Raw genomic sequence first — 26,957 nt, forward strand, 5'->3', positions numbered from 1 at the left:
GGGGGTGCGGAGGGCGGGGGGAGGAGGTGCCCGAGGGGGGGGCGGGGAGGGGGCAACATGGCGGCTCCGTATTAACTTCCCCCCCCTCGGCAGCCAGCGCTGTCGCCGCTCTCCCCCGCTCCCAGCCCTGGCATGCCGGGCATGATGGAGAAGGGCGCGGAGCTCTTGGGGGGTAAGAGCCGGGCAGCCCCCAACGGCGCCAAGAGCAGCAGCCCCTCCAACGGGCACTACTCGGAGCCGGAGAGCGGCGGCGGCGACAGTGGCGACGAGCACGGTGCGAGCCTGGGGCCGCCCCGCCAGCGGCGGCAGGGGGGTGGCGGAGGCGGCGGGAGGGGCGCCGAGCCGAGCCGCCTCCCCCTTCCCGGTGCCGGGGCTCCGCCGCTCCGTCCGTGCTGCGGCCGAGCCGCGGCCGCGCGTGTGCGGGGCGGGGGGGCGGGAGCGCGCGGCGCGGCCCCGCGGCTGCCCCCGCGGTACTTAACGATGGGGAGGGAGTGTCTCCCGGGAGCCGCCGCCGTCCCCATTGTTCCGCTGGAATAAACTCCCCCTTCCGCCTCCTCCTGCCCCCTCCTCGGCGGTCGTCGGGGCTTAATCCGCGGCGGCGGCGGTGGGCGGGGGGGTGGTGAGGGGGGAGGTGGCTTATTCCGCACGGCCGCGGCGGGGGCTCCGCCAGCCCGCCCGCCCGCCGCACGGCGGGAGCCTGGGACGGCGCCCGGGGACACTCCAGCCCTTAATTTCTCTTCCCCCCTTTGCTTTGCAGATGTAGGAATGAGGGTCGGAGCGGAATACCAGGCGCGCATTCCTGACTTCGAGCCCGGTAAATGGCTTTTCGGCCGTAACCTGACATCTCCCGAGGCGGGAGGGGTGGGCTCGCTGCCGGGTCGGGCTCGCTCGGCGCTCTCCGGCGGCGGCGGGGTTGTATTTATGTTGCTTTTGAGCCTTTGTGTCGGCGATCCGGTGCCGGTGGCGGGAGGCTTGGCCGGGGCAGCATCTGCACTCCGGGGGCGGGGGGCGTCGCGGTGGGGGATTCTCACTTCATTATCGGCCGTATTATGTGTATCGAGAGGCGGTGAAGCAGAAAAAGGTTGGAATTTTTTTTCTCCCCGTCCTTAAACCTATAACCATAAAAAATATTTGACGAGGAGTGATGGATGTTGTCGGGCAAGGGTGGGAAGTGATGCGCCCTGCCGGAAGCGGAGCAGACCTGGCTGCGTGCTGGAGGCGCTGGCTGGAAGATGCGCTCGGTGGGAAACTCCTGCTCCTGGTTTTGTGTGCTGTAGTAGCCTCGCTGGCCCCGCCGTGGCAGGCTGAGCTGCTCTCCTCCGCCTTCCTCGCCCCCCCAGCCCCGCCCCGAGGAATATGGGTACGCTCGCATTGCCTGGTACTCAGCTTTAGCAAGTTAATTGCTAGAATGCTGCCGTGCCTTACTACACTGAGCAGGGAGACCACAGGAGTGTTCATCAGTTTTGCTGTGGTGGTCAGACGAAGCCTGTCTACTTTCCTGCTCTCCAGACAGGCTCCATGGGTGTCAGATGATTTCTTACCGGAAGAGGATTGCTCTCACAGTGCCTCCCAAGGCTGGAGCGAGCCCCTTTGGATGGGCGCAAGTCCCCACAGGCCAAAGAAAAGGCCGGGGGAAGGAAAGCGCGAGGGTGGGATTAAATGGATGCGTGATCTTGGCTTAAGGGAATGCCTTTTCCCTGGGAAGGAGCACGTAGTCTAGGTCTCTTTGTTAATAAGGCTAATTGTTTACACCCTTTATTTTTACATTGCCTACATAAAAATACGCACAGATAAAAATGATGGTTTCTAACCTGCAGCCTGGGCTTGTTTATCCTACAAGGCCATTTAAATTAGAAAAACACCTAGTGTTTGTTTTTCTTTTGATTAAAAGAACTCTTCAGCCCTTGTAGGACAATTGAGGTTGTGTGGTTTCAATTTTGTAAACTGTTTATGCAATAGTACCATTACATTAGTAACTACAGAACTAATTTTATGGTCTCCTATAACCAGATTTTTTTTAGAGCTCCTAAGTGTTTCTGAGGGGTGGCGTTCAATTAATGCCTCTTTCCCCAGTAACTGGGACTAATATATATTCGCTTTATCAGTTTCCTTGATAATGGAAATGTTTCTTTAATAACTCCTGAGTTAGAGGCATAATGTATAGTATTAGCCTTCTTGGTGTGTGTATTTTGACTATTAGGGCAAGAAGGTAGTGATTTATTTTGGAACAATTAAGTCTTACAAAATAAAGTAAATTTAAAAGTCCATCAAGTGTAAAAGTACGGCACTTACCAAGTTAACAGATTGGATATCTGAGGAGATCTCAGCAAAATCTCGTCCTTGCATCTGTTTGATTTTTTTTGGTGGAGTTTTTTTTCTCATGAGTTTTGAGGCATCACTTCTTAGAGACAGAAGTAGTGAGAGACAAAAATCTGTGCTCTTACAGCTACATTTCAGTTACTTTTTGGTAGCAAGTGAGGTAACAAGCTCCCTTCCGGTTCTAGGTTTGCATAAATGGATATGGCACTATATTTGATTATCTTTAATTGTGTTTCTTCTTGGAATTGTTCTAATGCTCTTTTTTGCGGGTTTACCAGATACTTTAGAGTATGTGTTTATTTGCAGTACTGAGTGCTGTTTTTTAAGCCCCTTGAAATAAATAGGTGGGAGAAGAGAATCAATGATGGATAAAAGTAGACGTAAGTCTAAGACACAAAGTCAGCCCTGATAAATACACAGAATACTAAAATGAGAGGAATAATACCAATCCTTGGGTTTCACTTAGCCTGTCTTGAAAAACAGCCATAAGCAATGCTCTACAACAATACACTGAGGAACAAAATATTCACGATTAATGTTGTGATGGGAGTAAGCATTTTCTGAAAACGCATTTTTGCGTTTATTTTTGCATTTATTTTTACGTTTAGTTTATGTATAAAACAAGATTTTTTTTTTAAAGAAAAAGTGCAACTGTTTCTTAGTGTCTTATGGAAGAAGTGGATTGTGGTTGGAAGCAACAATTAGGAAAAGTTAGTTTAAACATATTCTCTTACCCCTCTCCACACTATATTCTTTTTACAAGCAAGCTTTCAGATAGAGCTTAAGGGAAGTAGTGTTCTTAATTGTCACCAAATATTACAACAATGAGAGAAATTTTGTCACTGCAAGAAACAATGTCAATAAGGAAACTTGGGATTTTTACTTTACCTGATTTACTGAGTTAATATACCATCTCTTGCACTCCAGATTTTTGTCTCCTCCTCCTGGTTTTCCTAAAGTATTTTATATTCTTGGTGAAAATGTTTCTGCTTGTACTTTCTGACCCCTCTATAGATCCAGCAGGATGTTACTAAGCTAGTATCCTTATACTGTGGGTTGTTTGCACTCTTTTGGAAATCATGGTAGAGAATGCACCACCCTGTTGTGTCATTCACATATAACTGCTAGAGAAGTTTTATTCTATTCAGTTTTAGATTTCACAAAGGTTTTAGTATGAATTTTGCTTACTTAATGCTGAAATACTTAATTTCTCATTTACCCTCTTCTCAGGGATGGAGTTGGGGCTGTCAAGAAGAATTATTTTATACCACTTAAGGTCACTTAGGAATGCATTTCTCTGTATGTCTTCATAGCTTTTCTAGTCTCCTAATAGGAAAACAGGCTTTCTTAAATTGAAGTTATTAAATGATGTGGCAAAGTATAAAACATTTTCCATTTATTCCATGCTATCTGTCCTTACATCCCCTGGTTGTTTTGTTTGGGATTTTTTTATTTATTTGTTCATTTACTCACTTATGAAGATTTCCGGTTCGTAATTTTAGAAATTTGGGGGTTCCTCCTGTTAAATTCCATTTTTCTCTTCCTACTTTCAAACCTTAGCCTTAAGCAGAGGAAGGCACATTTTGTGGTGGAAACCAACATACTTTTAAATTGCCATGCTGCCCCACAATGCCCTCACTGTGTCTTGCATGCTCCTGGATGATCCCTTTATTCTCAGTACCTGGAATACTGGATGGAGCTGCACCAGCCGTGTGTGCCTAACTTCCAATGTGAAGCTGCAATTTAGAAAGGGTCAGTTTGCTGCTATGATTTCCCTATTCTGGAAGTGGTGTGGAGTGCCTGTCAGTCATCTTCAGCTGGCTGCATCTCCTAACTGGTACTGGCAGAGGGATGCAGCAGCTGAAGGACAGAAACCTCTTCCTCAGTGGCTTGGAGGTGTGTTTTGGGGAGACTTGTTATTCTTCAGATGTAGCTCTTGGTCCTTCTCTTCCTTACTGGCTTACAGCTCTTCTAACACACTTTGGTTAACATGTTGCACGGTATTTCCAGCCCCCGTCCCTTGTAAAAATGGACCTTGCAGACAAAGATCATGTCAGCTTTGAGGTATAATACAGCTTCTTTGGGGGTTAGGGCTGCTTGCTTGAGTGCTTGGGGCACAAGGGACAGGCAGCAGTTCTCAGGAAGGTAGGTCATGATCCTGCATGTGGAGATGGAGGGATCCCTGTCCTACAGCTAGAGACATCCCATGCTGAGAGCAGGGTACCTGTCATCAAGCTACCTGTATGCACCTCATTATTCCTTTGTCATCCTTGCTTTCCTTTTGGCAGTGTGAAGGTGCCACCTGAATGGAAACAGATGTGTGATTCCTGCTGAGGAAACAGCACTGCTTTGAAAAGGGATGTTCTGGTGGTTGCTACTTGTTTGTCACATGACGGTGGCATCTCAGTAGGGAAATGTCACCACATACATGATCTCCTGCAGGTGCAAGAACTCTGAAACTAGTTCTTTTTTCACTTTAGTACTTGAGTATTCAGTACCTGATAATATCTGTGATATCCATTTGCCTGTAGGTATCTTAAGTTTAGACATTTCTTGCTTATAACCTGAAATTCTAATCATTCTCTGGTGGCCCTGCTTTCTCCTCATTTTTAGTTAGAATGGAGTGCAGGGTAGTGGTCCTTCACTTGTGATAAAAACAGCGTGCAAGAGAAATGTTGTGCCTGTAACACGCTTGCATTGCTCTTCATGCAGTATTGCATTCCTAATGACTAAAAATGTCGCTTTTTTGTTCTAAAGTGGAATGTTATATTAAGGAGTTTGTTCTTGTATACCAAAAGCCTTTCAGAGTTTAGTAGTGCTTATGCATTGAAGTTGGTGCTTTATGAGTGTACGTACATTCTTAACCTGTTACGGAATTTATGCTGCATTGAGGTTATCTGCCTTACACATCTCATTTTGGAAAGGCGCAGGAGTTCTTTCAGTTTTTCTAATTAACTGTTTTCAAGTTCACAGTTGTGACGGATCAAGATTGCAGAGATGATAGCAAATACAAAACACTGCCAAAATGAAGAGGGAAGAGCAACAAAACATTGTACATAAAGGGAAAGCACTGTTCTTTTTTCCAAAGCGTTTGGGTTGGTTTTTTGTTTGCTTCAAATAAAATGTAGAGCCTAAATATAAAGTGTGTAAGCTTAAAATGGAGTGAAAAGTTACTTGTTTCACTGAATAAAAAAAGCTGTTCTTCTCCAAGAAGGATGCAAAGAAAGTTCCTCTTAGGGTGATTACTCAAGGAATTCATTCTGAGATTAGGTATAAATTCTCCAATTGTTGAGCAATTTCTTAGCAAGATAAAATGTTGTAAACAGATTGTAAGGGGTTTTATGTAGTAGACTACATTTGTGAAACAGTAATGGAAAGTAACTCTGAATTAATGCTTTTCCAGTATTGGGGAGTTTACTTTTCTTTTACAGCATGTTTTTAAAAATCATATACTCTGATTTAGTGCTTCAGTGTTTGCATCAGTATTGCTCTGTCCTGGTGGGCTGGGTAATTTGTACTGCTTCCCTGGCAACATTGAGGTGGGAGTAAACAAACCAAAACCAAAAATTACTTTTACATCTAACTGCTTTCTACAGCTGTGCAATTTGGTTGGCTATGAATATTAAATTTATATGGTTACAAAAATCAAAACTAGAGGAGGACTAATGAACAGAATTGCTTCTGGCATAGTTGTTAGTATAGTTCCTTGTCGAAAGGGATCAGGGATGGTAACTGTATTCTACCTGTTACCTATTTTTATTGGTTTTAAGGAAGCCTAAATGACCACAGTAGGTCCTAGTACTCCTATGATAGTGATAAATGTTAGAGTACTAATGGACAGTCATAACTTCAGGAGGACAAAGTTGCATCCTTGCCAACTTTATAGGGGGTAGATTTAGCTATAGGAAAGAAATTCCTCCCTCTAGGGTGGTGAGGCGCTTGCCTGAAGAAGTTGTGGATGCCCCATCCCTGGAAGAGTTCAAGGCCAGGTTGGATGGGGCTCTGAGCAACCTGGTCTAGTGGAAGGTGTCCCTGCCCGTGGCAAGGGGTTTGCAACTAGATAGGATTCCTTCCAACTTAAGCAATGCACTTCAGTGGTTTAATTGTGGTAACCAGAATACTGTCTGATATTTAGTTATACTTGAACATCCTAAGAGTAGTGTTCAATTTCAGCCATTTGATGTCTTAAGGAAATAATTTTGAATTAATGATGATTTTTTCCCCCCTTCTTCTTAGTAGCTGGACTTCTTAATGTGGCTGGCTTTTGCTTGCTGTCACATAGCTGTTCTCTAGATGATAGTTATTAAATGAATACTGAGACTTACTTGTTTTCTTACAGGTGCCACAAAATACACTGATAAAGATAATGGAGGGATGCTTGTATGGTCTCCATATCATAATATTCCCGATGCCAAATGTAAGTCCTTGCCTGCTTAGGAATTCAGGTGCTTAAGTAAACTAAATAATTGTTTCTGGTATGCCTGTTTGCTCTTTTACACACAGTGAAATTGCAAATTAATTAAATACAAAGCTTCTCTTTTTCTTTATTTAGAGAACTCCAGGTAAAGGCAAGATGACCTTCTCTTATATTAGTAAAGTCTTTGTTTCCAATCATACTGCCTATTTTGTACTATCATCATTGTTGTCTGTGAAGCCTTTTGTTGTTAATGAAAGAATAAAATATCTGAACATGAGGAACTTACTGCTTTAAATTTCTAGGAGGAGGAGTTGCAGTGGATGAATTCAGAAAAGATTTGTTGAGGCCTACTTCAAGGGGAAATTATTACTGCTGTCATAGAAGGAAAAACCAAACATTTTCTCGCTTCAGAAGTGACCTGAAATACAGGAGTCATCTGACTTAATGTGATCAATTACCTGTTTAATCTAGTTTAAACCTGTCTCCTATGCTAGAATTTCCCATATGTAATAAAGGGGAGTAAACTTTGAGGATGCAGCCATAAGAACCTCAACCTCAGGACAGCTTCTATCTAATACCAGTAGTTAGAGATTTATGTCCCTCTACATTTGAGGGAATGCACCTTCAACTACTGCAGAAGAGTTAGAAATAAAATACTCTACAACTATGATTATTAAACAACTTTTTCATTCCTTTAAAGTATAATTAACTCTTTGCTGCAACAGTACATTGCAAGAGTATCCCTTGTCCATGTGAATAAGGAGGATATGATTATTTCCTTTTCTTGATCATGCTTCCTTTCAACTATTTAGTTGCCACTTAATTTTGAGCTCTAGAATGTGAATAGGAAGAGTTTTTGTCTATAAATAAATAAGTAGAACTTAATTTCAAAATGATGAAAAGTGTTCAATTCGAAGCTGGCTCTATTATTGCTAAATATGATTTTTTGAAGTGTTATTTGTGAATTTGATTACCTAATTATTGAATTTTCATACTTTCTATTGAAAACTGACTTTGTAGTTGTTAAAACCAACATTGGTCAGTGAAAGCTATATTAATATTGAGGATATGTATAATCACTGATATAGCATCTACTTGCTTTAATTTTCAACATGTATGGGAATATGGGCAGTAGAAGTAGTTCAATTTAAAACTAACACAGGAGTGGGTTCCAAAAAGGCATAGCCTTTCAACACCCAGCTAGTCTCTGCTTAAAATAAATAAATTATGAGCCTCTATGGTTTTGTTGTAGTAAAAATGTGAAAGAAAGCATAATTAGCTTGTGTAAAAAGTTTATAAATATAAATGTTCAGTCCGTGGGTTTATTTATTATTAATAAAGCTGTGAAGATATTTAATATTTTGGGGGACCTGGGCCTATGCAGTGTGTTAAAGCAGGGGGGAGACTCTTTTCCCATGTTAGATGGCTAATTCTGTCATAGAGCAGAGCTAAAAGTACTAAAGAATAATTCTGGCATTGCTTTGTTACAGTGGATGAATATATAGCAATAGCAAAGGAAAAACATGGATACAATGTGGAACAGGTAAGTGCTGTGGAATGAGAGTGCTCCTTTAAAGGATGTTTTTTTAATATAAAACTATAACACAACTCTTCTATTTTCCCCCTTGGTTACCATTAATTAACGCTGTTTCTCTTCAGGCACGGCAGCAAACACTGCAGTTAAATGGATCTGCATACAGTTGTGGTCTGGATTCTCTGCAAAAGATTGAGCTCTTTGTTTTCATGACATGCTCAGCTTGTAATGTGCACTTTTGAAAGGTTTGGTATGTTTCTTGATACACTGGGCATGTCATGCAATTGTGTGTGTATATTTAGCTGAAGAGTTTCTTAGGGAAGCAGCTTACAAATTTAAAGTTTAACACTAGAATGCAAATAAGGTACAATTTTGAACCTCTAATTGATAGGGATGGCACTGAAAAGGTTTCTTTGATATTAAAAAAAAAGGCAACCTGAATTGAGTGTGTTTTTTTCAGAGGTAGGAAACAGTACTCAAATTTTAGCTCTGAAAGTAACAAACAAGTTCACTTCTTATTTAACAACCTTTGGTCACCATTCCTTAAAAAGTAAGGATAAAACTTCCCTGGTCTGCATGTAGTTCTATTGCAAATTTCTTCATGAATTAACCAATCTATGTAAAAGTGATATTACCTATTGCAAAAAAATATTTGCTGTACAAGTGAAAAGAAGTTGTATGATCAAGTTTTGGAGGATGGAAGCTTGCTCATCAACTGCTATCTGACAAAGAGGCTGCCAGTGTTACAATGTCCAGAATATACCTGTGGTTTGGTGTTGCTTCTTTATGCCTTGACTTCCGTTAGGCAAGAGGAGGAACTGATGGATCTCAAGTCTCCAAGAGATGGATTTTCAAAATAACTTCTGGTACAAAACATTTGTAGACTTGTCACAGTGGAATAGAAATTCTCTTTGCAAGAGGTGCCTGTCACTTGCCATTTTAACAAGAGCAGAGGTTTGCTGTGTCCAGGTTGTTAGAAGATGTGAAATCAGGGGGTTGGAGAGACGCCTGGTGATCGTGTCTGCGCTGTGTGATTGAAGCTGAGTGGATTACATTGCCCAATTCCCATTGCCCGAACCTTGGATATCAAATCTGTCAGTGATTCTCTGCAGAAAGTCTAGTGAACATAAAATATTTTAGAATATTGAGAAATGAAATCATATAAGAAAGTATATTTAAATTTCCGTTCCTTATTAGGTGCACATGACATGGAAGTGGCCGTGCTGTTATTTGTGGATTGGAGAGTTGTAGAAAGACCACTCTCACTTTGAACTTTCAGACTTGCATTTTGGATGATCCTCTGGCTACTGAAAAGTATTTTTATTTTCTTTTTTGAGTGGGCTTGGTAGTAAAGCCTATAAGGAACTGTGTAGGTGATATATGGCCTGTAAAGTAAGAAAGCAGGTCAGATTTGAGCCTCTCAGCCTAGTTCATGCTGCTCTAGAATTACTGCTGCCATGCCAACCTTAAATTGTCTGGCTTTCATACCATTAATAAAGTATAGATGTGCCCACTGTCTCCAAAGAGAAATTTGCAACCTATAGTAAATAGCCAATAAAATTGTAATTACATTTTGAGAAGGGATTCTGATAGTCAAATTTTATTTTAAATAAATAAATTGCCTGTTTCTATTTAACTTGTCTTAGCGTTTTAGAAAATTGACTAAATCCAAAGAGGGACTATTTCTTTTCAAAGGCTCTCGGCATGTTGTTCTGGCATAAACACAATATTGAGAAGTCCCTTGCGGATCTCCCTAACTTCACTCCTTTCCCTGATGAATGGACAGTTGAAGATAAAGTCCTATTTGAACAAGCATTTAGCTTCCATGGAAAGAGCTTTCACAGGATCCAGCAAATGGTAAAGTAATATTTTAATCAGAAGCATTAAACAGCTCAGGTGCACTAAGAACAAAGGCTCCTGTTGGGCTAAAATTTCATGTTGATTTCTGTGTAAAAGCTTCAGGAAGAACCTCAAATAAAAGTTTTAATTTAATTTCATCAGGTATCTTGGACAGACAGGTTTTTCACTCTAATGAAAAGAAGCCTTCTCAGCTTTTTAAAAATGTATATGAAATACATCCCTCCTTTCTATCTTATCAATGCATTTAAAATATTGTTTAAAGATGGTTATTAACAGAGCAGAATTATAATTGTGGGTGGAATTTTAATTTTTAAAGGTGTTAATATGTTGATGAATTCTTCTAGCTCCCAGACAAGACCATTGCAAGCCTTGTAAAATATTACTATTCTTGGAAAAAAACTCGCTCTAGGACAAGTTTGATGGATCGTCAGGCTCGTAAACTAGCTAATAGAAATAATCAAGGTGACAGGTGAGTTTTATGTTCTTAAGCAGCTAACCAGAGATTGAAATCTTCCTAAGTAGAGTAATTTCTAGCCTTTGTTTCGGTGTGAACCATGTGTTTCAGGTTTGAGCCCCTGTTGTGATGTCTGACTTTAGCAAGGGGTTTGGTACCTGTGCTTTGAGAACTTTATCACTCCAGTGTGTGTGAGTTATAATAAGAGATGTGAGTGTTTTCATGGATAACTGTAAAAACAAGGATTTAAACCCTGAAGTCTGTTACTGTCTGTGCAGGAGAGTGTTTTTGTGGGTGGGTGGGAGGGGTTGGGATTGTTTGTTTGTTTGGATTTTTGAACTAATATGGAATTAAAACTGGAAGTTCAACCACTATAAAGAGATGAAGCAGTTAGACTGCCTAAGTATTGTTTTAGAACAAAACCTTACATAAAGTCTTTTTTTAAGAGACTTTGAACTGCTATCAGTCAGAGAGAGTTAGAGCTCTGAATAGTTTTATGTTGTCTTGCATAGAAGGGAATAACATTTCTCCTAGTTACTATGAAGTTAAAGTTATATTGTGCTCAGTGTATTTTATTATTAACTTGCACTTTTTAAAAGGTGGTATGTGTTGCATGTATAAGTAGCATAATCTATGTTTATATTGGAAACTATAATTTTATACCTGTAGAAAATGGCCTAACTGGAGCAAAAGGGGTCTTTTTAATTATATGTTATTTTCAATAACTCCTGAAATCTAAAGTTCATATGCTTATTTAGTGACCCTGTTTCTGAAAAATTACAGGCTAAAATTAGTTTGCTTTTAATATAGCAGTTTGGGGGGGTTTGGTAATAACTAGAAATTTTAGTATGTTTTTGCATTAATTTATTCAGAAATTATATTGTCAGAATGACTGGATTGGGGTCTAGATTAACTGTTTTCTTTTTAACCTTTTCTCTTTGGTTTAATTCAGTAGATTTCATTTCCCTCCCCTAAATTGCTAGACTTTAGGCACTTTGGTGAAAAAGCAGTCCCATGTTTTCCCATCATATATTGTTGCCTTATGTTCCCCACAGACTTCAGCAAGGGTTTATTCACCTGGTGCAGTGGTTTTGAAAATTGGTCTATTAAAACTAATGGGGCAAATGAAAGGTTATTTCTAGCCTTGGTATATAGTTGGCCACAGAAGTGTTCATGCTGGCACAAGTGGTTGAATTGAAGAAAGGTGACACCAAAATTCTTGGCAGCAGTAGCAGCACTGCTTAAAGTAACTTTGAAACTATGGTTTAGGGTTGCTTGTTTATCATAATAATTACTAGAATTTAATACAGAAAATATGCTTGTAACAGCTGTCTTTTGAAAACTACAAATAATTTTGAGATGCTATGTACTTAGAATAGATAAATTTGAGTAGATAATTCTGTCTTATCCTGGTACATTCTTATATTTGGGTTTAAAAAGTAATAAAGTGACTAGTTTTTTATAATCTGTCTTTAGTGATGATGACGTAGAAGAAGCTCATCCAATGGATGGAAATGATAGTGACTATGATCCCAAAAAAGAAGCCAAAAAGGAGGTAACAGATAACTTAATGGTGAATGTCAGTTTGTTTGTTTTCAATGTGTTACTGTGAAGTGTGAATTGTAGTACAGATGGTTTAGCTTGCAGCCTGCTGAAATCCCCAGGGTCTTTAAGTGGTCAAGATTCTCATTGAAAACAAATCTTTCATCGTATATTTTTGCCATTTTGTGGCTGTAAATGCATCTCTCATACCTCCCTGTGTCCTGAGAGATCTTCCAAGTTTTAGAAGAGATGTATCCTCTCACAGCCTGTAAAACAGGTTCTATTTGCACTCCGTCAGCCTTGTTAATATGTTACAGTTTTTACTGGTTGTGAATTATTTGAATCAAAATGTTTTCTTTGAATTTTAAAATTAATAATTTTTCTGAGAACAACTTTTGTTGTTTGTTCAAAGCCCACAGTGAGCTGATGCATTTCAACTAGTATGTGGTTTTACTGAGATGCTTTCTACTAATAAACGTAGAGAAAAAACATTTTTAGTCCTAGTGAGCACTTGCTGTTAGCTTACAGGGACTGCTGTGTTGAGGTATGTTCAGGTTTTAGGGGTTTTTTGAGTTCTTGTTGTAAACATTAAGCTATCTATGAGCAAGACTAGAAAAAGAAAGTATGTAAGTGTTTAATTGTTTCTTTGATCAACTTGAAGCATTTGTGATTTTCCTAAATCAGCCAGTTCATGCTTCTCAAGATTGAGAGGAGAGGTTATGCTAAACTTCAGCACTCCCATGAAGTGATATCTAGGGTTATGAATAAAACTTTGCACTTCTAACAAAAATGATACCGAGTAAGAGACTGATAAGTTTAGATTCTGTTCTGAGCTTTGCAATGACCTTCAATGTATCCCTTTATCTAGCTGGCCTGGGGGAAAAAAGGACAATTATCCCTTTCTGTGAAAGAGTTTGAGTTTATTTTTTTAATGTGGGGATGTTTTCTAGTACTTGAAATGTCACATGGTCTGATAATGTGCCTTTTTACTTTTATGCTGTTCTAACAATGTCCTTGCAATCTAAATGATTGGAGCTGCTGCCTTAGCCATGTCTAAATAAGGGCTATTTTGCTCAATTTACTTAGTTATAGTTTGAATCATTACATGCAGTCCAGAATGCAAGTAGTGTGTTGACAGGCTTCTAGGAACAGGACAAATAGGTTTGCAGTTTCTGATAAGCTATTTGGATCTGCACAAGATAATTTTGTCATCTAATAGTTCTGGTAGGATTTGCGTACTTTCACTTCCTAAACAAAATATAAACTGAGTAGGCTGCTTGCACACACAGCAATGGAAATTTTCTGTTACCAGATAAAACTAAAATAACCTAAATTCTCTATCTTGGCAAGACAAAATTGCGAGAGAATATTTTCACTTTAAATTCAGATTGAACACACAGGAACTGCAATTTCATACCAAAAGAGCAATGCAGAACCAAAACTCAAACAGTATAAACAGGGCAAAAGGAAACTTCACCTTGAAATTTTTAGATGTCAAAGATGTAAGGCTCTACATCAATTTTCCAAGGAAGAGCACGTATCTTAAGTGCTTTTAAGGTGGCCTCTGTGAAGTCTGGGGACTGGATTAAGATGTTATATTAGCTGGGGAAGAGAATGTGGCAGAAGGTCAAGTGTAGTAAAACAAGACTCTGTTTGCTGCTCTGTACTACTACTACAGAAAATAATAATAATAATAATAATGGCTGCTGCACTTGGTTTTGCAGTCACTGTGATCAGATGACCACCTCCTCTTAACATGCACGGATGCCAGCAGGGAGGAGCAGTAGGGAGCTGCTTAAAGTAGGGAAAAGCCTGAATCCTCTTTCTGTTCTGGTACTAAGCATTGTTTTGAATTGGAAAATCCTTGCAGAGAAAGTAATTTTTGTGTCTCTGCTCCTGGCCAGTAGGGAAGCTACTCAGTTGCTCTGAGGGAGTCACATACATGCAGAGTAGCTGTTGTGGAGCAATGCCAATTGAAGACAAAGCTGAAATATTTAGGTGCCCAAACATATCAAAACAGTTACAAAGACTTCATTTCCAAAGAAGCAAATAACGAAGGCTCAAGTTTTCTAAATTACATAGATTTTTATAAAGACTGGAAGAGTATTACCATACTCTCTCTTCCAAATCTCCTATCAGCCCTTTCCCACCCCCCAAACCAAACAGTACAGTCTCTTTCTGTAGAGTGCTTACAGCAGGGAGAAATGTCATTTAGCATTTTTGGCTGGCCTGGTTGACTTTGTCTTTCTTCTCCTTTAATCTTTGCCCAAGTTCTTCATATCTGATCAGAAGTAAATGTGTGAAATCACTGATTATTTGTTTTAAAAATAAGATACGTACATGTATATTACTTAACTACTGTATATGTAATAGGTTCTCAGTGTTTGCCCTCTGTCACAGTATTCAGACTGCGATTTCCATACCATTTACTGTATTTGTGGCCATGTTAAGAAAAAAGTTTTGAAAACAGACCTTCCTTAAACTAACGCAGGCTTATCCAGCAGATGACTGGTATGCTCCATCAACTCATCTGCAAGACATAGTTGGATACTACATGCAAAACAGGATGTTAGCTTAAGTTTTATTTGTCATAAATATGACATTACAATGCTATCTGATACTTCATTCTTTTTAGTAAAGTTGTGTACAAGATACTGTTATTCTTTAATGATTTATTTCTTGTAAATTAAAGGGCAATAATGAGCAGCCTGTTCAGACCAGCAAAATAGGTCTGGGTAGAAGAGAGTATCAGAGCTTGCAGCATCGCCACCATTCCCAGCGTTCCAAATGCCGTCCACCAAAAGGCATGTACCTGACCCAGGAAGATGTGATAGCTGTTTCCTGTAGTCCCAATGCAGCCAACACAATTCTTAGACAGCTGGATATGGAACTAATCTCGTTAAAGCGACAGGTACCATGGGTTATTGGTCTTGGTTTTTTTTTTTTTTTTTCATCCCTGATTGTTCTGATTGTAATGGTTTTGAAGATTATCTGTGAAGATTCTGAAACTTCTTTAATGTGAGTCTTCCTCATTTTGTTCCACAGTTATCACCACAAATGCTAGACAGTAGCTGTTCTTCAGTTTTGTTTTTTACGTTCATCTGCTCTTTTGGATAAAATGAAGCAAGATGACTTTTTACTTAAAATTTAAAAAAGGGGGTAGCATTAAAACAGTGCTACAGATTTGGGGACAGGAAAAATCAAAAGTCACATTTGATTTCGTTTTTTTTTTTTTACTTTGTTAGAAGTATTTGTGTGCAAAGTGAAAATGAGACCAATGGAGCAGAGGAAGTTACATTTGTTATGCTTTAAATTGTAGCTGATTTTCTGGATGTCCTTTCCCACATACTGTGAAAGTATGGGAGGGAGGCGTGTGGAAATCGTGGGCCTAGTTATTTCTCTGTTTGAATTGAAAAGTTTTCTACTTCTTACTAAATTTAGAAAAGCTTTTTAGCCTTCACCTTTAAGAGGAAAATTGCCTGCATCCTTTGCATGAAGAAATTAAATTTTGGCATTTAAAGTTGAAATGTGTAATTATTCAGCTTCTAAGGGTACAGCAGTTATGTGCATGCTTGCTTTCTAGGAGCGATGGGGCTACACAGTCAAGGCTTATCCTCTGGAATTTTTGCCTCCTTATAGAGCTGCCCTGTTGCAAAATCATGGAGTGAATAAAGGGTTTCTTTCATGGGGTTTTTGCTCCCTTATGTTCTTTTACAGGAGAAATAAGCTTCTTTCTGTCACAGCAGGACTCTGGGGCTAAATAGCATAGGTGGGTTTCACTCTTTAGCCTAAGTGTAGGTGAGTTACAGCCTTGAGGTTGTGTTTCTCTTTTTTTTTTTTTTTTCTTGCAGTGATCTCAGAGATGCAGCCTTTGGAATCTTCCACTGAGTTGTCTGCTTTTGTGTCCATACTTAAGAACCCTTGTAATAGCTGTGCACCATAGTATGCAAAACTGTTTTCTTACCTGTGTTACCTTTTGTGCATCACTGTCAGATTGAAGTGGTTCATAGATATGTATATGTACAATTGGGAAGGTCTGTCCTTTTTATAAACTAAGAAATATTCAAAATAATTTTAAGAATCCCCCCCTAAAGAAAATCAGAATGATCTCAGGTCAATAAAAAGTATCTGTCAGAAGGAACTAACTGGAAACATCTCCTGGTTTGGTTTTTATTTTGAGAAGGGAGACGTTAATAAATTAATATATGCAATACATCTCACATTTCTAAGAATCAAGTTTGGTGTCTAGAGTATTCCTCATTCTTCAAGAACATATGCATCCTTATCAAAAATTACTTGTTATGAACAGCTTTTAATATTCTTGCAGACAAACTGGTTCTTTTGAAAGACTGCTTAATTTTTCTTTTCTCCATAGTAAACTGTGATGTGTTTTGTTTTGGTTTTTTTAAGTTTGTTTTTAAACAGTTAAAAGTAGTGAAGCCTTAAACCATAATATTTCTCTTTCTAACTTAGGAGGTACACTTGTGGCAATCCTAGTGAAGATAAATGTGTAAAGTGACCAACTTTCTTTGTGGAGCTGATTAACTTTGTTGTTTTTGACCAAGGTTCAAAATGCTAAGCAAGTAAACAGTGCACTTAAACAGAAAATGGAAGGCGGGATTGAAGAATTCAAACCTCCTGAGGTAAATCAGAATAAATACTAAAACTTGTGGCCTTGCACTTACATTGGTGGGAAGCTGCAGAAATGTGTTTTGCTACAGCCTAGTGTTTGCACTCCAGCAGCAGCTTAAACAGGATGCATTAAGTTACATGCAGGGGGGGAGTCTGGCTTCTTTACAAGAAATCGGTGGTAGGCTTTTTTTTAATGGCAACTGGTTGAAAAAAGAAGCAGAAAAAACTGAAGTGTCATGTCTGTTCACAATAACAGGGAGCTGAAATTGAGCCCTGATACATGGGGGCTTTTTGGATTAAAAGTAGGTAATGTAGATTGCCAATAATAAATTCTGTGTGTAAACATGACTATATATATATATTTTGACATCTGAAATGAATGATCTATTACTACTGAAGTTCTGCTTTTGCTTGTTTTAAAGGCTTGGATATGAAACATAACATGAATGCAAAATGCTCTAAACACCAAGTCCAAATAGTTTAGATAAATGTTACTATAAATTCAAATTCTGTCTGCATAAAGATCATTAGCTTGTGCATAAGTTATTATATAGCCAATACTAAGAACTGCAATAAAACAGAGGAAAAACTGCTGGCAAAGTTTTAAGCTCAAATTCATGAATACTATTTCCTCTTCATGAAAACAATCCTAAACTATAAATTTATGGCTTATAAGCAAACGGTTTTTACCTATTTTGCAAAACGTAGTGCAAGTAAAACACATTGATGCTCAGATATTTTGCAGCTGTTGAAACAATTTAATGATCTTTGTGCCGTTTTTCTAATTTTAATAGTCTAATCAGAAAATCAATGCCCGTTGGACCACAGAAGAGCAGCTTCTTGCAGTACAAGGTATGTTAATAGTAGCAGCAAGTTGAAATCTGATGCAAAGGATTTGAAGAGGTGCTCAGGCCTTATATTTGTATTTCCCTCTGATGCAAAGCTAAAGTTTGTCTGGTCACCAGGAAAGCAGCAAAACTATTGAGAATATTTAGGGCATTTATTCAAGCAACAGGACACTAGGCTTTCTGTTACCCGTGTTAAATTTCAAAGAGAAAAGCTAAGCAGTGTTTAACAACTGTATTAGTACCAGAAAGTCCCTTTGATCATCCTCTAAATCACTTTACATTAATTTCTCTAAGGTGGAAGACTAAAGCAATAGTTAAAGTAATAAAATTCGAAGCATTTAAGACATCTCTATATTCCTAAAGTAGGAAAAAGCAGAAGTAAATCTGCTTTACTGTTGCTTTTCTCTTTTGATGAGGGAATAATGGGCAGGTTAGACCTGTTAGGTCTTTCGAGAGTCTGAAACTGGATATGGATGCTTGACTAACAGTCTTACTGGGCTAAACCCCAGCATTTTCTAGTAGGCTGTTCATACAGCTAATTTGCATTTATTTCATTTATATGAAGGAAAACTGACTCTTGTGTTAGCATGCACTGCTAAATCAAGAAACATGTAAGGGAAATATCTGGAGATGCTGTCTTGAAGGCATGTATTGTCTATATATTGGCTCACTTCTATGGATCATCTTTTATAAGGATAATATTCTCAGCTCAGTTACATCTATCTGCTCTATTTCTCTGTATTCCTCACCTTGAAAATGAGAGACTGAGTTTTAGGATAAAATATTCAGTGGATCAGGATATCAGTGTAAAGTTGACAGGTGTGCCATACCTGGTACTTATTAGTCAGATGACTGAACCTAAAGTTAGGTTATTTTAAGTGTGAATGGAAATACAGAAAGACATGGTGTGTCTTAAATCATGCCTTTCAACTTACATGCCTCGGGCTTGGATTTGCATCTCCAAACTCTTTTCTGTCCTAAGTTCCTTCTCTCACTATTGCTAAACACTTCAGTATTTTGTTCCCAGATGCAACTGAAGGAGATGCCTGTCTCTAGTATGATAGCCTAGTAAGTAGAAGGCTTGCTGGAGAAGTGGGGAAAATCCAGGGTCATTGTGCCTGCCTTAGAATGAAATGATTCAAACCATCTAGCCTTTTCACAGTTTAGTTATAGGAGTTCTCACTAAGCAACAGTTTGGGAAGTGATAAAAATACATTCAACTTTCGTTGAGCTCTGGTGCTCTGTGACCAACAAAACAAATAAACTGGAGCCTGGGCAAAAGAGAGTGAGAGTTGGTGGTGACTCCTTGGAGAGGAGTTCTAGTCTTCTGGTCTCTAGGGAATGTTCTGTGTTTTCTAAAGGTAGTCAGCCTTAAGGGTGGGGTGAGAAATTAGGCCTTCTGGAAGAAATCTGTTTTCATGTGACATTGACATGTGCTTCTTAGATGTGTTGTTTCCTTTATGGTCCCCTTCCCTTGTCACTGTATAAAATGGAGATGGAAGAGAACCTTAATGTCAAGAACAAAGTATTCTAATTATCCCCCCCTTACCTACTGCTCACTCTCCCTTCTGGAATGAGAGTGCTCCCATCCCCTCAGGCTAAGGACCCTGATTTCTTGCTTCAAAGTAATTGCTTGAGGTAGTAGACTCCAGGCATGAGGGAGCCATGCTGTGTTTTTCCCTGACTGTTTTTAGAAGGTAGCCACAGCTGCTGTACTAAAAGCTTCCATAATGTGCATGAACTTGAAAGTTGACTTGAACATGGGGACATTTAGTTTGTACACTTCAAAATGGATTTATTTCATTAAATGTATTGGTATATTTTGGCATATGCTTTTAATAATCTTACAGAAGTCATAAGCATTAAGCAGGTAGGTGGCACTTACGTGATTTGTTCAGTTGAATTTGGAGAATAAATCTAACTATGAAAATTGTAAATATAATCTGCAGGAATATAATTCGGTACTGTTTTTCCTAAACATGGAAAAAACTCATTATCTGTAGGCCAGTCTCAGGAGATTCCCAGTAACTAAGGAAGAGGTAATGAGAAAACTTAATTTAAAATAGAGCTGTGTGTTATCTTAAAAGCAGTGTGGGTGCCTGCAATGGGGTTGTGGACTCAGATTTATGATCTCTGACCCAATATATTTGCAGTATAATTTATCAGGTAACAGTTCAGCTTTGAATAGTTGTTGGATGTAATGGGCTAGTTCATCACCTAGTGTTCTTAAACTACAAACTTTTATGTACAGAAATGTATGAGCATGATCAAATTTTCCAGCTAAGGTCTTGGCCATGAAAATGCAATTGCAAAAATGTCTTAGCACTTGCTGAAGACTACAAAACTTGCATTGAAAAGCAGTGCATGACTTTCATGGCATTGCAGGGAAAAACAGCTGGGACAATTGGGATCTAACTCTACATAAGATAGTTGCCAGGAGCACTGTAATCCCATCACAATGGAGCTGCAGCTCCCATTAACTATTTCTGCCTCATTGTGGTGCTGTATCACATTGCATTGCACCCTGATTAATACTTTGTTTGCTGTGCTGTACAACATTAAGCAGTGTAAACAGCATCAAACTTGGATTTATGAGTTTCTCCAAGAGAGACATTCAAGATGAAATGCTGTAATCAAGAGCATGCACGTGTTCCAGTGTACCTTTGCAGCTGGGTGAACTTCTGAAGAGCTTGAAGGATTCCTGTGATCTGGGCTGCTTTCAAATGAGCTGGGAGAAAACCATTCATACATGTGGAGTGAGGCTGTGCAGTTGTCCTTTGTGAGCTTCACTTTCATCAGCCTAATAAAATTATTTTTAGTGAATAATGGATTAAACACATGAGAAATAATTTGGGGGTGTTTAGCACTGAATTCGTATAAGGATGCCTAAGTAATGTGCACCAGTTTGACAGGGATGATGGCTTGGGAAACAACTCTTACTGATATGCCATCACCTTATACATTAAAGTTTTATAAACACACAGTGAATTTTCTCTATTTCTTACATAGCTTGAAAGGCTTTTAGTATGTTATTGTGCTAGAGCAATAGTAAAAAACACTGAAAAGAATCAAAAATGAGTAGTGCTGTATGTAGCTAAACTAAGGAAATTTTTTTTCTTTTTTTTTTTTTTTTTAAGAGTTGGGTTCTCAGTGAAGGCAAGATACCTTGTTTTCAAGTTGTTTGCTTGGAAATAGGCTTTAAGACCTTATTTTTGACAACCTGAGTTGAAGATAACCAACAGGCTCAGTTGTTCTGCAGATTAAGGGAGGAAAGAAGTGTAGCCAGCATAGTAACAGAAAAGGCTGAAATCACTAAAAGTCTAAATTAGTTTTCTAGCAGAAATGTGCTTTGTTCTGCTAGGGACCTTGTTCACTTGATTAATTGTACAGGATGTTAGATATATATTGCAGTGAACATTTCATGTTCATTATAAATCAGTAAGGGTGGTAATGGTAGGACAGACAAAGAATATTGAAGTACTAGAGGCAATGTTCTGTGGGCGCACACAGTTTTTAAGGAGTGTAGCTGATACCTTGTACAGCTGATAAAGAACAGAGCCAAATCCCTGTCTTTGCTTTGCCTGGATACATGCCCTCCCACATGGCTCTGAAATCTTTCCAAGGTTCCTGCAATCAGGAGGGTTGTATTCTTTTGTATGCCCCAGAAAAGATACTAAATAATGTAGCTGGGCTCTTGACAGCTGAAACATCAGCTTCAGCTACAGAATTTGTTACTGTCCTGGAGGTGAACTTTCCTTTTCAGTTGCAGGGAGTGTGCATTACCACATCAGAAGTGCCTAATAACGAGGAAAGTAGAAAGGAGCAGAACAAACTGAAGGTCACACTCTTCACAATTAAGTTGAAAAGGGACATAGCTTTCAGATTTGAAACAACTCTCACTTTCTAAACGCTTTCTCTTCATTTTCTGAAGTGAGGCATGAAATCAGGCATAAATTTCTTTTCCTGTTATGAGAAAGAGTGCCTGTCCTCTAAGAACTGTAATATGTTCTGAATGAGTTTAGTTATCAGGAGCTTCACAGGAAAAGTCAAATTGTAATTCATTCATGCATAACTGACAGTGAAAAAAATGAGTCTTCTGTTTACTCACTCTGGAACTAAACTGGTTTATTTCTTCAAGTCTCTAAACTTTTTGACACTTGTAATTAAAAATATACTTTTTGCAGCTAAAAGCTGTGTTCTAGGAGGTGGGAGAGGTTGAGGACTTTTTTTCTTAAGCAGGAGAGGGGAAGAACTAGACACACAGTCTAAATAAAACAAAATCAATATACTTTGTATTATGATTCAAAATTTAAGTTAAAAACCATGGAATGTTGCACTCGATAGTTTTTTGTGTTATACGCAAATGTAGTTCTAGAAGTATTTAAAATAGATGTTGGGATTTTCTTTTGAGGTGCTCGTAAACAAAAGTGACTACTGATGTCAGTACAAAAATTAATGAAAAGAACAATGCAAAGGTCACCTGTTTTGCTGCTTATCAGTAGGGGATTTAATCCTGCAGGCTTGTGCTGGGCCATCTTAGAAGCAGACACCAGTAGCTTATATATATTTATGTTTTCCAAGGTGGTTGTCCCAAACCCCCAGATTTTTCTACCCAGTTTGAATGGTGAAGGAAAGCTTCAAACAGACTTTGTGAGGTGAACACTTGCTAGTAGCTCTGTGTAGCCTGAGTGGAGCATGTCACAAGTATAGGAATGAGCAGTATATTGTGATTAGTGAATTGTGCCCAACTGTTCTGCCCTCTGCCACTCCTGCTCCACTGGCTGTGAGAGAGAACCATCTGCATGCAGCTGGTGTGGAGGGAACCTGTAGGAGCTATCAGTGTGTCACTTGACATTTCTAGCATTATGTTCTGTTCACAGCTATACACACAAGCTTGGTCACCCTTTCTCCCCTCTTGAGCTGGTCTTGGGCTTCTGCCCTTACTGTGAGCATGCTGAAAGATTTACTATGTTTGTTGGAGGGCAGATCTCTGTGGTTTTAGGTTGAGGCTTGGTGAGTAAGCCAGGATCTTTAAGAAGAATGGGTAATGACTTTTTAATAAAGTTTTTGATTTGTATGTTGATAGCTGTGCTATTAAAAATTACTTTGTTCTAATGGAAATTGAGGCCTTCTCCTAATTGAGAAGTTCTCCTAATTAGCAAGTCCTCAGTTTGCAGGTCCCATAGGTTCTCTCTATGAATACATCACACGTAGCTGTGTCTGACTGATTCTTCACAGCTATGTTATTTACTTTGCCTTCCAGGTGTCCGAAAATATGGTAAAGATTTTCAAGCTATTGCAGATGTAATTGGCAACAAGACTGTTGGCCAAGTGAAGAACTTCTTTGTAAACTACAGGCGTCGGTTTAACTTAGAGGAGGTATTGCAGGAATGGGAAGCGGAACAAGGAACCCTGGCTTCTAATGGTGATGCTTCTGCTTTAGGGGAGGACACAAAAAATACTTCTAATGTGCCATCAGGAAAGAGCACTGATGAAGAAGATGAGGTGTGTTTTGTGTACCAGAAATAAGTAAGCATGGGTAGAGGAACAGCATTTTATTTAGTGATAAAAGTATAAGGTTAACTGGTATGGAGTGGCAAACCACATTCTAAAGAATGATGATGAGCTTGCATAGAGCTTCAGCCAATGTCATTAACCAGCTGGGAGCAGGACTGCACCTTTGATAGTGACGATCACATTACTGTTTTAGTGTTAAAATACACTTCTTGTTCTAGAAGAAGACTTGCTTAGTAAATATTTTTAGTTCTGCTATCTATAATGTTTTGGTTGGTGATTTCTTTTCAGTAACTTCTCAGTTCTTTGGTTTTATTTTTTTAAATGCTGTTTCCTGTGTAGTGGCCAGTGGCAGCCCAATTGCATCACGTCCTGGCCGGGATGGCTGTTCACGCAGTCTTGTCTTTGTCCTTTGTGCAGGCACAAAGCACTCCGGCCACTCAGTGTTTAGGCCCTTCACCTCCAGCCCAGGCATCTGCTCCAGCACCTGCCGCTCCCATGGCAACTTTAAATCAGCCGCCCCCGTTACTTCGTCCAGCACTTCCCGCTGCTCCTGCTCTGCACCGCCAGCCGCCGCCGCTCCAGCAGCAGGCGCGCTTCATTCAGCCGCGGCCGACCCTCAACCAGCCTCCCCCCCCGCTCATCCGCCCAGCTAATTCCATGCCACCTCGTCTCAACCCCCGGCCCGTGCTGACCGCGGGCAGTGGCCCGCAGCCACCCTCGCTCATCGGAATTCAGACAGAATCTCAGTCCACTCTGCACTGAAGAATTAAAAGCAGAATTATGCTAACTCCCACATTTGAAAAATTGTATCAATGTACTTTTTTTTTTCCAAATAATGAAGGGGAGAAAAGAGCAAGCCTTCACAGGTATCAGACCAGTTTTCCAGAGGAGCAAGCTAAGAACTAGAAATGGAACGACATCAGTGACCACCTGTATAAAAATATTTTTATGCCGAAGACTTGTACAGCAGAACAATGCCTACACTGCAGCCCTCCTCTGTATGAATAACTGTTGAAGGAAGCTAACTTCTTAAATGAATAAATGTTCAACACACCAAGATTTTGTTTAACTGATTTTTACTCTATTTATTTTATTACAGTTCTTTATAGTCAAGCATCTAACTACAGGAAAGTAATCTGGCAAATCTAGAAATAGATAATATTGTAGGAGACTTAAATGTAGTGTTGGGTTTTTTTGTGTGTGTGAATTTTTAAATTTTTTTTTTACCTTTTAGTGAAAGAAAATACCGGCTTTAGGTTCAGAATGTTTGGCCCTGTTTAGATAACAGTAGAAGCATTTCACACACTTGTAAAATGTAGGTCTTCCCTTTGTGTTTTTCCCAGAACATTTTATCTTGTTTTAAAAGGTACTGGCTTATTAAATACTCCTCTTTCAGAGTATTCTGAACACTCAGTGAGCTAGCGTACCAAATTTATTAAATCTCATGCATTGTTCTACTCATAGAATTTAACTGGAAGTAGGAGTCCAGTTTCCTGCTGCAGCCTTGTCTTGTGGGCTGGGCAGGATAGAGAGGCAGCAGCTTCCACCACCCAGGGAGATGACAGGAGAGGAACCATCTAGCAAGAAGTATTAATTTTATTTGTTATTCCACTAATTCTTCTAATGTAAGTACAGTAGAGTTCCATTCCTCTGAGAATGGAGGAATCACTGATACCTTGTTTGAGAATTAATGAAGGAAGTGTAGAGGCTGGTGGTGCTGGTAGAATACCAAGAGAGAAGCTACCTGCTGCCAGCCCAGTCTTACTTCCAAGTGATTATCTCTTGACTCCCCGCTGTATTTCTGGCAAAGTTGATTGCATGAGTTGAGGGTATTGGGGGAAGGAAGAGGGTGTTTGTTTATTTTATTGACTCAGTAAAACTTGCATTTAGATATTAATACTGCTTCCAAATTTTAGGAATTTGAAAGGAACTCATTTCACTGCATTCTTGTCTGAAACCTTGATTGATGCCCAGCAGTGTTTCAGGGTGTGTTTTTTTGTTTTTTGGGTTTTTTTTGTAACAGCAGATGCCTCTACCCTCTAAGTAAACCAGGCTCAAAATATGAGTAGCACTGTTTAAAACCGTGATCTGAATTAAGTTACTGAAAAATAATGCATTCTTGATTATGTAATAATACTAATGTTGACTGTCATACTATTTAGAAAGTTATTTTTGCCTTTAGCTGAAATGGTGTCTAAAAGTCTTTTAAAATCCATTTTGTTATTAACTAGATTTGCCCTTGACTAAAATGAGATTTTTATGCAAATGGGATGTGTTCTCCCTAGGTTTTTTTCACAGATAAACTGGGTGGTCTAATGATCAGTTTAGCAGCTAGATAAGGTCTTTTTTTATGTGCAAAGGGAAGTTCTTGTACTACCAGAATCTTTTTCATTTGAAAATCTAGTATTAAAGTTTGATAGTTTTAGCCTGAGTTGCAGTTAGTGTTGACCTTTATGTTTTAGTTCTTCATTTTAAAATATTCTCAGATCAAACTTGAGAGATTTTTCTTTCTGAACAGCTTTCACTGGTGTGCTGAGGTGTTGTACAAAAGGTCCTTCTTACAAATTTTCTTTTGCATTAGAATAGGTGCTTAGCCACTATGTGGGCATCAGATGACCCCCTGTCAAAGAAAAGCAGAATTTTAAAACAAGCACCAAGGAATTTGTGGTCATGGAAACTTGTGCTCTGGGAGTCATGAGTCTTTAAGTGTGCCCTCACCACCTACACACAAATCTGGCTGCTCTCTGGTCTTTCAAACCAATATAAAATCAAGCTGGTATATTTTTACAGTTTAATTGTTACAGTGATAAGATTCATCTTCAGGATTCTTCTTTTCTATTTTTTTTTTTTATTTTTAAGCATTGAGTCTCCCAGGTGTGTGTATTGTACCTCTGCTAATTTTTGTCTTGTCTCTTGTCGATAGACTTCAGTATGCAGAATGTTGGGTGTTACAGTACAGTTGGCCACCACCAACTGCTATGAAACTGTTCAGTACATTGTAATTCCGTTTAATCTTGTTTAAATATTCTATAACTGGGCAAAGGTGCTGTATTTGAAGGGGGGAGGGAGGGTCAGAGATAGGTAGGGTAGTATTTCTTAATTTACATACACTGTAGCACACAGTAGGGAGCTCCTAGCATTTGTAGTACTAAATAAGTATGTACATAGCAAAATGTCTTTATTGTGTGCTTTGCAGAATATGTGCATACAGTTTGCACGTCCTGTTTTGGGGGGTAGGGTTTGTTTTAAGCAGTGTTTGCCTGGAGAGTGATATGCTTGCTGCTTAATCAAAGGATTAAAGTTTCAAAGAAATCTGTGTCTTCTATTTTTATGTACCTTGTAATGGTCTAATATGTTAGGGCCCTTATACTGTGATTCTCTTCTAAATTCATTTATATTTTTTTAAAAATTAGAAATAAAATTATACAATGGTGTTGATTTCAGTGGGAAATTTCTTTTGCCATATCTAGTCTCCTGTTTTGTAATGTAGTAATGAACTCTGACTTCAAGGTTGGCTTAATTTTGTCACTTTAAAAAATGTACAATGTTTGCACACTAACGTTTGGCAGAGAACGTGTATCCTACATTGTTCAAAGCTAATGTAACTCTACAGCTTTTTGTACAGTTTATTTTAGTTAATAAAGCAAAACGGTACTAAAAAACTACATTTTACAAATGCAAGGCATAATCGGAGCAACGTGTATTCAAGAAACAACACTTGCAAAATATGGATGTACAAGAACTATCAGATTTAATTGTTGCACTTTAAATCAGAATGGGTACGAAGTTGAGCAGGTATTTCTGCATTTAATAAAACAATCACTAAACATTGCA

At 39.1% G+C, this 26,957-nt stretch overlaps 1 protein-coding gene and 1 long non-coding RNA gene across 10 annotated transcripts; both read left to right on the forward strand.

The window, feature by feature from the left end:
• Positions 1–40: 40 nt before the first annotated feature.
• On the forward strand, positions 41–26,957 carry RCOR3 (REST corepressor 3). Of its 9 annotated transcripts, none has more exons than XM_032102909.1 (12): positions 41–274; positions 758–814; positions 6,659–6,736; positions 8,227–8,279; positions 9,966–10,127; positions 10,475–10,599; positions 12,061–12,157; positions 14,819–15,037; positions 16,692–16,769; positions 17,553–17,610; positions 22,870–23,111; positions 23,541–26,957. In XM_032102909.1, the coding sequence occupies exons 1-12, from the start codon at positions 133–135 to the stop codon at positions 23,883–23,885; spliced, it is 1,656 nt and encodes a 551-aa protein (XP_031958800.1). In that variant the 5' UTR covers positions 41–132; the 3' UTR covers positions 23,886–26,957. The 9 variants fall into 9 exon arrangements, with proteins under 9 accessions (XP_031958800.1, XP_031958802.1, XP_031958809.1 ...); XM_032102911.1 differs by having other exon boundaries at positions 12,061–12,139; XM_032102913.1 differs by lacking the exon at positions 41–274 and adding an exon at positions 453–470.
• LOC116441243 lies at positions 15,044–16,280 on the forward strand. The gene is made up of 2 exons (XR_004238986.1): positions 15,044–15,144; positions 15,844–16,280. It is a non-coding gene; the product is annotated as an uncharacterized LOC116441243 (long non-coding RNA).

The sequence above is a fragment of the Corvus moneduloides genome, chromosome 3 (genome assembly GCF_009650955.1).
Source record: "Corvus moneduloides isolate bCorMon1 chromosome 3, bCorMon1.pri, whole genome shotgun sequence".
Classification (NCBI taxonomy): domain Eukaryota; kingdom Metazoa; phylum Chordata; class Aves; order Passeriformes; family Corvidae; genus Corvus; species Corvus moneduloides.